Source organism: Alosa sapidissima, chromosome 11, assembly GCF_018492685.1.
Source record: "Alosa sapidissima isolate fAloSap1 chromosome 11, fAloSap1.pri, whole genome shotgun sequence".
Lineage (NCBI taxonomy): Eukaryota > Metazoa > Chordata > Actinopteri > Clupeiformes > Clupeidae > Alosa > Alosa sapidissima.
The window spans coordinates 28,275,444-28,288,455 of NC_055967.1; the positions used below are offsets into that span (position 1 = coordinate 28,275,444).

The 13,012-nt window shown below is 43.8% G+C and overlaps 1 protein-coding gene across 1 annotated transcript in view; it reads left to right on the forward strand.

Moving 5' to 3' along the window:
• zcchc14 (zinc finger, CCHC domain containing 14) overlaps positions 1-13,012 on the forward strand; it is a 32,285-nt gene that overhangs the window by 11,481 nt on the left and 7,792 nt on the right. Inside the window, exons 3-9 of the mRNA XM_042110378.1 lie at positions 2,638-2,708; positions 9,126-9,197; positions 10,212-10,297; positions 10,503-10,597; positions 11,322-11,358; positions 11,890-12,370; positions 12,685-12,773. Of these exons, the coding sequence (XP_041966312.1) occupies positions 2,638-2,708; positions 9,126-9,197; positions 10,212-10,297; positions 10,503-10,597; positions 11,322-11,358; positions 11,890-12,370; positions 12,685-12,773 (931 nt within the window). The remainder of the gene's footprint in view (positions 1-2,637; positions 2,709-9,125; positions 9,198-10,211; positions 10,298-10,502; positions 10,598-11,321; positions 11,359-11,889; positions 12,371-12,684; positions 12,774-13,012) is intronic.

The following is a 13,012-nucleotide window of genomic DNA, read 5'->3' on the forward strand; positions in this document are numbered from 1 at the left end:
GTGTGTGTGCGTATGTGTGGTACTCTATTATTTTAGATATATGGGCTTCGGCAGAGTAAATGTAGTATGACTGGCTGTGTGTACTAACACTTTACTGCCTGTGTCAACATGTCTCCTCACCCCTGTCTCACCTCATTCACTCTCTCTCACTTAGTCTCTCACTTTCTCTTCCTACACACACACACACACACACACCCACGCACCTACACACACAAACACACAAACACTTTCACACACATGCACACACACACACACACACACACACACACACACACACACACACACACACACACACACACATACACACACACCTAGGATAACAGGCTTACTCCTGCCCTATCCTTAAGCATTCCAGATGAGTTCGCACTCGTCTGTGATTCTAATTGTGTGTGTGCATCTGTTTTTGTGAGAGTACAAGTTCTGCAGAGTTTAGTGTCTGTGATCCTGTACAGAACTTGATGAGAGACTAAATGATATTCAATCTCCTTCGGACTACACACACACACACACACACACACACACACACACACACACACACACACACACACACACACACACACACACACACACACACACACACACACACACACACACACACACACACAGCAACACAACACAAGGCAGCTGTGGCCTACTGGTTAGCGCTTCGGACTTGTAACCGCAGAGCAACACAACACAAGGCAGCTGTGGCCTACTGGTTAGCGCTTCGGACTTGTAAACGGAGGGTTGCCGGTTCGAACCCCGACCAGTAGGCACGGCTGAAGTGCCCTTGAACAAGGCACCTAACCTCTCACTGCTCCCCAAGCGCCGCTGTTGTTGCAGGCAGCTCACACTCACTAATTCACGGATTGGGATAAATGCAGAGACCAAATTTCATTCATGGGATCAAAAGAGTATATATACTTATACACACACACAGTTTAATGCTTTTATTTGGACCTGGAACAAAGGGGAAGAATGTACAGATCCAAACATTGATGGTAGTATGTTACACGCTTAGACAGGTCTGCCCAAACATAGCATCATTGTTTCCAAATGGATACACTACCTATAGTTGCAGAAATTGAGCAGTACTTTGCTACACACACACACACACACAAACACACACACACACATCCTACATCCTAGATAAATACTTTTCCCCTCAGTTTAAACTTGTCCTTTCTGGTCCTTTCATTCATCTGTCTCTCTCACACACATACACACACACACACACACACACACACATGCCCAGTGTGTGTTAATACAGTGCAGGAAATGCTTAGTATGCAGAGATTGTATTTATAACTCTGAGGTAACGTACATGTGTGTGTGTGTGTGTGTGTGTGTGTGTGTGTGTGTGTGTGTGTGTGTGTGTGTGTGTGTTTGTGCTTGTGCGTCTGTATGTGTGTGTGTGTGTGTATGCGCGTGTGCGTGTGTGTGTGTGTGCGTGTGCGTGTGCCTGTGTGTGTGCGTATGTGTGTCAGTATCAGTGTATCAGTGTAGAGGAATCACACACAATAGATTTCAGTCTGAACACATCTTAACAAACTTGCACTGCCATACAGCTCTCAGCCTGAACATTCCCAAAGAAGCATAGTTTTTAGCCTAGATATGCTCAGGCATACAGTATGCATCACATAAACTGTCAGCCTGAACATGCCCAAAGAAGCATAGTTTTTTAGCCTAGATATGCTCAGACATACAGTATACATCACATAAACTGTCAGCCTGAACATGCCCAAAGAAGCATAGTTTTTAGCCTAGATATGCTCAGACATATAGCATGCATCACATAAACTGTCAGCCTGAACATGCCCAAAGAAGCATAGTTTTTAGCCTAGATATGCTCAGACATACAGTATGCATCACATAAACTGTCAGCCTGAACATGCCCAAAGAGAACTACATACAATCCAGCCTTTGTGCCTTAATGAACATGTCACAATCTTACATTTAGTCTGAAAACATCAATAGAAGGATTGGCTATCAGTCATAAAGGTTAAACACAGCCAACTCCTGACTTTTGATGTTTTGGCTATGTGGATATGCTTAACCACCGGAATCTCCTCCCAGAGGGTAGTAGTTCATATTGGTCATTGAGGTTGTGAGTGGAGTCGGACAGACTGTTTCTCAGGTGGGACAACATGCTCACATGTAACATTCCTAACAGACGAGACGTGTCATGTAGTACCAGCTGTTTTAGCAACTATTCCTTTTACCAAACCCAATGTTCTTCAGACAGGTTGAGCAGATGTTGATCAAGTTAGGTGATGAGCCAAAGGTGCACTTTATACTATATCTTGTTAGGTTTGAAGGGTCTTTCAAACTCATTTCTCCTCTTTTCTCCTTTCTTCCCCTTCTCCTCCTCTCCTCTCCTTCTCCTTTTCTCCTCTCTATCTCCTCCTCTCCTCTCCTTATCCTTTTCTCTTCTCCTTCTCCTCCTCTCCTCCTTTTCTCCTTTCCTTCTCCTCTCCTCCTTTTCTCCTCTCTATCTCCTCCTCTCCTCTCCCTCTCTTTTCTCTCCCTCTGTCCTCTCTCCTTCTCCTCCCACCCCCCCTCGTCTCCTCTCCTCTCTTCTCTCTGTCCTCTCTCTCCTCTTCTCCTCCTCTCTCCCCACTGCTCCTGCTCTCGCTCTCCCTGTGTGTCTGTGTCCAGTGTGGGTGGAGAGAGTGGAGGTCAGGGAGGTGCTTCAGAAGCCGGACAAGTCCACAGAGCTCCTGCTGCAGGTGAGCACTTACCGGTACCTGCACACATACACACACACACACACACTCACACACACACACACACACACACAAAACACATTGGCCCTCCCTATACATATACAGCTGCCAGCCCCTTCTGTTTAACACACACACACACTTATGTATACACACTCTCTCTCTCTCTCTCTCTCATACACATGCATACATAGTGACACACAGCCTCCCATAGAAAAACAGAGATGTAGTCAGGGGGCCTATGTGGTTTCTGTGGGATTTAAATGTTAATTTTTGGAGAGTGGTTGGACTGTCTTTCTTTAGAGGTCATTGAACATGGAGAAAAATTATGTCTCCATTTTTTTTAACCTGTTTTAACCCTATTTTTGTGAATTTGTATATTTCACTATAATTAACACCATACATTTCGCCTAAATCACTGGCTATGTTGAATAAAGTTCACAAAACAGTTATTTTCTTATTTTCAACAGTATGATTGTATGTCAGTATTATGATTGTATGTCAAACAATTAGAGATAAGATCAATAACCAATCAGTTTCACCAAATACACATACTCCATTGCTGAAAGATAGCAAAATCACAGAATCACAGATGAGACCTCAAACAACATTTAATTAATTTACATACACAACATATTAGATCTCACCTCCACAATTTCCTCATCAAAATCTACAACTAGTCTACTAAACCTTATTCCTACTCACCTTTTTAAAGGACAATTCCGGCGCAAAATGAACCTAGGGGTTAATAACACATGTGTACCGAGTTCGACCGACCGTTCACGTCTGGTTCACATATACAGGCAGGCGATGTGAACTAAAATCAAACGTAATTTGCTCAATATAGGCCTATCAGAAATAATAGCTCCGATGTAACATAACTTGTATAGTGTACTTACTTAGTGGATGTCCATCTAGGTATGGATCGCCGCCTCCAATTTCTTTTCGGGACATGGAAAAAAGTTTCAACTACTGTTTATCAATGAGGGGAAATCTTCAGACTCTACAAAACACACAACACTGCGTCTCTTGGGGGTCGCGACCCAACAGGTGGCCATAGCTTCACAATGTCCGCAGGTAGCCTACACCACCAGTTTCCAGAAAATGCGAGGCGTACAGCATTGACTACAGGTAGCTCTCTCTCTCATAGCCCTTTCACGGAGCTCCCGCAGCTCTTCGTTGGTATATTCCGACTCAAAAAGATAAGGACGTCCAATAAGGGTTCATCCTCGATGTTTTCAAATTCGTTCAAATAACCTGCCATCTCTTTTGTCTCCTGTTGCGTTCAGTGCTTCTCTTTTGCACAGTCCTTTCTTTCGGCAACAACGTTTCACGCAAGATTCACTTCACATCCCAGAGTTCTGTTTTCCCAAGGCGCCTGCCTGTATATGTGAACCAGACCTGAACGGTAATGTGTTTCTTTTTAATAAACTGCATTTAATAAATGAACAAAATTCTCAATGCTTCGGTTTACATGTAGAGACCCTCATTATGATACTGTGTAAGTGTGGTGCTATTTTGAGCCTTGTTAGTGGTATAGAAATAGCGATTTCTTTTTACTGTACGTGTGCCCCGAAGGCTAGCGTTAAACGCTAATTAGCGGTTTGCAATAAAACTGGTCACATTCGACTAGCATGAAAACAAATCCCAGCGAACGGTCGAATTCGGTACACATGTGTTATTAACCCCTAGGTTCATTTTGCGCCAGAATTGTCCTTTAAGACTGATCTCCCCTTCCTGGATAATGTTTTGCTCTAGATTATAAATAATTCAATGCTATCAGGGCATGTACCGCAGTCGTTTAAGACATCTGTTATTAAGCCCTCCCTCAAAAAACCTAGCCTTGTATCGATACTGGTCTTCCTGGACCTCAGCGCTGCCTTTGACACCATAGACCATGACATACTACTTAGGCTTGACAATTTGATAGGCATCAAAAATAGGCATTGAAAATTGGCCGGCGGGCCGCACAACAGCCACCCCCACTACACACACATAAAAAAATATTTTTTTTATAGCCTATAATTTAGTATGAAAAGTATTTCTTTTAAAACATGAATTGCTTAAAAATACTGCTAATTTTATGCTGTTTAACAAATGTATAAATTGTGCACTGTCGCTTTAAGACAGTCGCTATAATTCACGTCTATTTCTCAATGATCTTCTGCCTGCTCCGCTATGGCTAGTGCTGTACCTACGGCTGGGCCCTCTCACAGTTTTTAAATGGTAAGTAGTGGGAACTACTGTTGCCCTTATGATTTCCTTTTAAAAGTTTCTTATAAAAAGGAGATATCAATTATCAACAATGACAAGCCAGCTGGAACCTGTGGCTCTCTCTCCCTCTCGTGAGTGCAGACGTGTTCCCAATTAAATGGATCGCATAATGTTCACGTTAGATCTGCTGCAAAGGAGATAACTAAGAGTTTGCAGTTAAGTCAATGTCAAAACATCATGTTGAATAGAGATAACAGCATGTTAAAGAACTTTGTTTAACATGCTGTTATCTCTATTCAACATGATGTTTTGACATTGACATTGTAAACGTTCTCTAAGGGGGGTGAAAAGCAGTTTGCAGTAAAGCTAACCAACGTCGCCTCTATCGCAGGAAAAAAATAGCGAGCAGCCTGATAACCAAATGAAATGCTCGGCAGGCCAGATGAAAGTGCTTGGCGGGCCGGATCCTGCCTGCGGGCTGCAGTTTGCCCACCCCTGGTTTAGATCATACCTTCCTAACCGTCAACAATTTGTACAGGTCCATAATAAACCATCTACCCAGATTATGGTAAAATATGGAGTGCCTCAAGGCTTAGTACTGGGGCCCCTGTTGTTTATAATAATAATAATAATATAATAATAATAATAATAAAGCTTTATTTGTATAGCACCTTTCATACACAGAATGCAGCTCAAAGTGCTTTACATTTGAAGCATGTAACACAATAATAGTCAGTCAGTCATTATCAATCACTTTTCTTTGCTGTTTATGATATACTCAGCAACATATCAAAAATATAGAAAATGACGTCATAAGACTGGCAGCCTTAACCCTCTTACCCCCCACAAGCACGCCATATGGCAACTGTGGCAAGGAAAAACTCCCATATTCCAGGAAGAAACCTTGAGCAGAACCTGACTTAATAGGGGGAGCCCATCTGCTTCTGGCTGGCTGCGCCCTCCAATAGTAGCAGATGTAGAATAATCTGAAAATGTAGTCTACAGGATAAGATGAGTTAACTAAAAGCTTTCCTGTACAGGTATGTTTTCAGCAGATGATACATAACTATACCTCTCCATAAAACCTGATGAATTAACACTGTTAGCCAAACTTAACAGATGTATAAGAGATATAAAGACATGGATGACGAATAATTTCCTGCTTTTGAACTCATGGTTTTAGGTTCTAAAAAGATGAGGGATATCCTATCCACATCACAGGCTACATATAGTGATCTTCCACTGACCTCATCCACAAGTGTTAAAAACCTAGGAGTTATAATTGACCAGGACCTAGCACTAAGTAATCACATAAAACAGATCACCAAAACTTAATTTTACCATTTAAAGAACATTTCAAAGATAAGGAAGTCCTTATCCTTACCAGATGCCGAGAAATTAATGATTTGTCATCTCAAGGATAGACCATTGCAATGCTATTGCAATGCTATTATGCTGGCTGTAATAATACCTGTCTAAAGAGCTTACAGCTTATACAAAATGCAGCTGCTCACACACACAAAAAATATGAACATATTTCCCCCATCCAGCATCTTTACACTGGCTACCTGTTAAATCTTAGGATGCTGCAGATGCTCACTGTTACAGGTGGATTTGTAGCAGTTCCTGTGCCAAACTGCTTTGTTCTGTTGTAAAATAACTGCACTGTAACAATGTAACCGTTGGCTGATCTGTGATACCCATCTCCATACTCGCTCATGGACAAAAACAAGAAATTTGGCAAATGTCTCTAGTGATGGGTCATTCACCAGTCCCCACATATCTGCCACTGGATACATAGCCCAAAATCTGTTTCTTTTAGAATATGTATGCCATCACCTAACTAACAGAAAGACACACCTCAGAATATAACCTAACTAGACTGTGCCACCATGAACTATGAAAATGTGCTTGCTCAAATGTAGAAGGCTAGAGGGTCACTAATATCACCAACCATGAAGAACAGAGCACTATGTGCTTCAGGTTATTCGATATTCTAAATTCTCTCACTGCCAGCTATCAACAGCCAACTGTCACTGGTAGTCAGGGATGGATTACTGCACGGGCCTACCGGGCCCAAACCCAGGGGCGCAAGGAGTCAGGGGGCCCAAGCCATTGCATGGAATCATTGCCTCAATATCAACACATCATATCAAAACATAGGCTATGAATCTGATTGAAATAAAGTATTGGTCATCCCCAAAATGCACCAGAATACAGGAAATCACATCAAATAAATAAAAAAAAAATGTCCCCCGCAACAATTAGTGGGGGGCCCTTAATACATCTGGGCCCAGGGGGCTGAAAGTTCATAATCCATCCATGCTGGTAGTGTCTCTCTTTCTCTTTCTCTCTCTTACACACACACACACCTGTCTGTTTGTCTATCTCAGGGGTACCCAAACTTTTCAACCCGTGACCCCCAAAATAACCGTGCCAGAGACTGGCGACCCCCACTATCCCTGGATGTGACTCAAAAAATAAAATAAAATGTGCGCACCGGCCATACGCACTAGGCTTATCCAAACACAGGCTTAACGACAACACAAAAGAACAGAGCAGCCTGTTATGATTTTACATATAGAACTTTACTATATGATAAAAGCAGAATACCTTAGTCAAAAAATAATATCCATGTAACATGAGTGCAACTTTGAAACATTACTTTAATTTCCATTTTAAAGCAACACCAAAGCACTTTTCCTGTTGTTTATCCAGCACTGGCTTTGGAAATAATATCTACAGACAAGGTAGAGTACATTGCATGATTTTATGAAAGTATGATGTATTGCGACATCAGAAGCAAGTCAAATTTGTAGTTTCTTATGTCTCATTCCATCGAACTACAGATCCGCTACCCGATCTGGCAAACTTGCATAGTGCGGTTATAGCCGATAGAGGGTCGCGAAGAGAATGCAGTGCCGTTCACCCTGTTACGAGTTGATGATTTTGGAAACAATATTTTAATGTACAAAAAACTCTTTGGTGTTGCTTTAACGGAAGAATATCTCAGTCAGGGTTATATCCACAAACTGTTGTAAACATATATTGTTGCTGCGCAAATTTACATTTTGGCAACTATGTTTCAGCGTTAATCTCATCTAATGAGATGGATGGAACACAGCAAGTCCATTCTTGGTTTAATTGTGGAGACGGTCACACGGAGATCATCCTCCACATTTAGACGCAATCTGTATTTGTTTCTAATATATGTCAGTGCAGAGAAAATCTTTTCGCACAGGCATGTGGAGCCAAACGGCGTCAGTAGCTACGTCCATCGCGGCCTTGGATAGCTGTGGATATTCCCTCTCGACTGAAATCCAGAATTAAATCCGTCTTGGAATTAAAATCTGTCTTTAAAGTGTGGTCACATGACAGCTCAACCAGTGCGTCCTCCATGCCGGCTGACAGATGACTTGCGGTGGTTACAGTGAATGGTGATCTTATCCAGTCATAATTTTTCTGAATTTGATTTTTTCCAAATTTATTTGATTTATGGAAATCATTTTGCGACCCACCCCTCGCCGTCCCGCGACCCCCACTTTGGGAACCCCTGGTCTATCTGATCCTTTACCCTTTCTTTTCTTCACACTTATATAGGCTTCGGAAGGCCTTACAGACTTCAGCTGGTACTATGTAAAAGTCTATTAAACTTGATTTAACAGAGATTTCTGCACTTTGTGTTTTGAATAGGTGTAGACAAGAACTGACAGAGCAGGCTAGGTCTACACTCAAGCACACTAATAGGCATGAATTGATAGTATTGATATTGAAGTATTATTTTTTTAAGCGGACAATTTCGAGAATTTTAGGCACAATTTCTTGTTAAAGAGATCAATCATCAGCCTAAACATGTTTTATAATGTTGTATTGTTTATGTGGCCCACTTTTCCACACTACCTTGTAGAATATCTTTGCTTTTTGGCACCAAACCCTATGCTATAATACCAGCAAGGTGAGGTTTATGGACAAAACACCAAATTTGACCTTTTCTGAATTTGACCTTTGATTTGGGTCCTTCAAAACCTCCAAAAAAAATGGATGTTTTTTTTTACTCTTAAGAACCCCTAGAACAAAGATACAATACTCTCCAAAAATTAACATGCGAATCCCACAAGCCCCCAAATTAGACACATAGGCCCCCCTACTATGTGTGAGAACAGGACAGATAGCCTAAAGGGTGTGTGTGTGTGTGTGTGTCCTCCACAGGTGGTGTGGTCTGACTCCAGCCAGTCCTGTATCAGCAGAACTGCTCAAGAGCTGAAGGAGCTGCTCGCTCAGGTGGGAAACACATGATTTAACACACAGCATAGCTACACTGTGACAGCATACATTACCCAAAGCGTGCCACACATAACTTAACACACAGCATAGCTACTCCGTGACAGCATACAGTACATTACCCAAAGCGTGCCACACATGACTTAACATACAGCATAGCTACTCTGTGACAGCATACATTACCCAAAGCGTGCCACACATGACTTAACATACAGCATAGCTACTCCGTGACAGCATACATTACCCAGAGAGCACCACACATGACTTATTGTGTGATCTCGTTGTCCATCATACTCGTCTTAACGAGTAGTAAGTTGTCCGAAAAAACGAAAGTTACACAAAATTACGCAACGACACGCCCATTTCAAGTTGTCTGACGAAAAGCGATCTTGTACAAACCAAAGGACCCCCAAGTTTGGCGGAGAGTTCTTACAACTTGAAAACAAAGATGGCTGCGCCCTGTGTTTGTGTTAAGTAGTTGTGCTATTCTACTCTTCTTTTTACTACTTAGCAAATGTGAATGTCCATTTCAATAACTCATACACATTCCAATGTCTGTGGAATATCGTGGAATGTGTTGTTTATCCGTTGGTGTTGGTAAAAGTGGCTAGCAATGTTGCTGTGTTGCAAAAACAAATGCTAGACAATGCTATGTTACTCGAGGTGAATACCATGCTCTCTGACTCATTGTGTTGTGATGAACGTAAATGCAATCCGGAACGCATATAGCTTGGTTTTACGAGGAAGTGACAAGTTATGGGTTGTCACAAGCCATCAGCATGGATAACGGGATCACACAATTACCACACAGCATAGCTACACCGTGACAGCATACATTACCCAGAGAGCACCACACATGACTTATGACATTATGTAGTGTCAGAACACAGAACACCATATCACAATGAAGCATTGGCATTAAACTTACACAACACTACATTGCTCAGACTGTGTGTGTGTGCGTGCGTGTGTGTGTGTGTGTGTGTGTGTGTGTGTGTGTGTGTCTCATCATAGGTATCTTTGCTCTTTCCTGATGAATGCTTCGAGAAACCCTCACCCATATCTCCTTCCCATGAGCCTCCACTTGAGCTGGATCCCAGGTATGTCAGGATTTTGTGTATGTGTGTGTGTATGTGTGTATGTGTGTTTGTGTGTGTATTGCTTACAGCTAAAATAGTTCTGTTGCTGATCACTGATAGTTTAAAGCTAATTCCAGTGTGATTTTGTGTGTGTGTGTGTGTGTGTGTGTGTGTGTGTGTGTGTGTGTGTGTGTCTGTGTGTGTGTGTGTGTGTGTGTTTCTGCAGGTGGTTGTCATCCCTCCCTCCTCATGTCCTGAAACACGACACACTCAGACATTTCTTCACTTCAGTGCCTCTGCCACAGCTTCCAAACAGCACCAGTAAGACGAGCACATGCACACGCACGCACGCACGCACGCACGCACGCACGCACGCACGCACATACGCACACACACCTCTGCCATCCATCATCACAGTCTGGCCTGCGTTATGCGTCTGAGCTGGATTATCTCTTGGACATATCGGTGGGGCTTGGGCTACTATTTCAGTGGGGAGTGTGCGGTTGGTATGGTATGCCAGTCAGGATGACCTCATCCTGCAGGATATTTATAGCTGGACTGGGTGGGGGGATGGGGGGTCGGGGGTGTCTGCAGTGGGCATGTCTGTGCAGGTCACTGGTTGCCGTGGCAGAGGGGATGGTGGTCATTGAGTACATTCTCACATTCTCAGTCCAGACATGTAGTGTCACACACACACACACACACACACACACACACACACACACACACACACACACAGCTAGTCTTACGCCACTGAACTCTGTTACCCAGAGAACTCTGTTACCCAGAGAACTCTGTTACACAGAGCCCACAGACAGACAGACACACACACACACACACACACACACACACACACACACACACACACACACACACACAGGCACCAGTCTGCTACTCAGCAACAAATCAGTCACTCTGGCACCATTAGCAGAGATGCAGGGTGCCTGGGTTTGTACAGTTAAGGAGATGTTGCTGTGTTTCGTGTTGATCTGTGTATGTGAGAATGTGTTTCAAGTCTTAATGTGCATGTTTGTGGTCTCTAAAGGTCTGGGATGTCTGCTGCCCTTCCGAGGAGTCAGCAGGTGAGACTTGATACCTCCACACACACACACACACACACATACTCACATACACACGTTTACACACTTATTAAATTTTCGCTGAACCACACATGAATTTGTTTGCATTTTCCTATCTTCCCCTGTTTTGCTCTCTTTTTATTACTGTCCTTCCTCTCTTCTCCCCCTCATTTCTCTCTCTCCCTCTCTCCTCTCCCCTCTCTCCTCTCTCATCTCTCCTTTCCTTTCTTCTCCCCTCTATCCTTCTCTTCTCTCTCTCTCCTCTCCCTCTCTCTTCTCCCTCTCCTCTCCTCTTCTCTCCCTTCTCACACTCTCTCTCCCTCTCTTTCTCCCCATCTTGTCTCTCTTCTCCTTCTCCTCTCTTCTCCCCCTCTCTCCCTCTCCTATTCCCTCTCTTCCTCTCTTCCTCTCTGCCTCTCCCCTCTTCTTTTTGCTATACTTTCAAATGTAAGGGTGTCATTATTCAACATGGCTTCAGTGTGTTCATGAAAGACACTCCTTCTCTCTCGCTCTCTCTCCTTTTCTCTATGGCAGGGCTGTGTGTGGGGTTGCCAGTGTCCAGCCCGTAGTGAACGTCCCCCACGGTCCCCCCCTGCTTCAGAGCGCCCTGCTGCCACCACCCCATCCTCCCGTGCCTCCCCAGGCGGTTGGCATGATGACGCTGCCCTCGGCCGGCGCCGCGATCCTGACGGAGTGCGAGGGCGCCGTTCCGCCGTCCCCCCGCGCCCCCCACTCCGGCCTCGGCCTCGGCCTTCAGCCGCAGGTGCAGTCCAAGACGGCGACGAACGTGCCGGCACATTCGCATTCACACACGCAGCCGCTGCTTCCTCATTCATACTCGCAGACGCAGACACAGGTGCAGCTGCAGATGCAGATACAGTTGCAGTCCCAGCAGCAGCAGCAGCAGCAGCAGCAGCAGCAGGCTAGCCCTGAGCAGAACTGCCTGCTCGACTGGCTGCGTAAACTCAGACTGCACAAGTATTACCCCGTGTTCAAGCAGCTGACCATGGAAGAGGTACGGAGGCTCGGACACACCCACAGTCCAGCTCAAGGGCTCAAGAGTTAATTTACCTGACTTCACTATTATTTCAATATATTGCATAGAAGGAGTGTCTGTGTTAGCCCTCTAGTAGTTTGTGTATAATTAGTGTAATAGCACAGGAACAGTGTATTGTGTAGAGTATAGTGTATTATTATTATATTGGAGGCTGTCCAATTTTGTGATACAGTTATCATACTCCCGCATGCCTCTTAGTGTCTTTGTTTCTTTCAGTCACACACACTCTCACTCTTGCTCACTTTCACACTCATCTCTCCCAACTCTCTCAGTTTCTGGCTCTCACTGAGGAGGACCTGAACAAATACGACTTGACGCAGGGTGCCAAGAAGAAATTGAAAACGCAGCTGGAACTGCAGAAGTGAGCACTGCACTCAACACACACATACACACACACACACACACACACACACACACTAGGTCACTTTTGTGAAAAAATCCTGTTCGATTTTTGAGACATAAGTGTTCCTTGAATCGATTGTAAAATCGATTTTCCATGTCTAAAGACGTTTCCATTTCCAACGCCAAATATAGGCCAATCCAACTAACAGGCATTAGGGCGAACGTAAGGAGGGCGCTTGAAGATGCATAAGCCAGCAA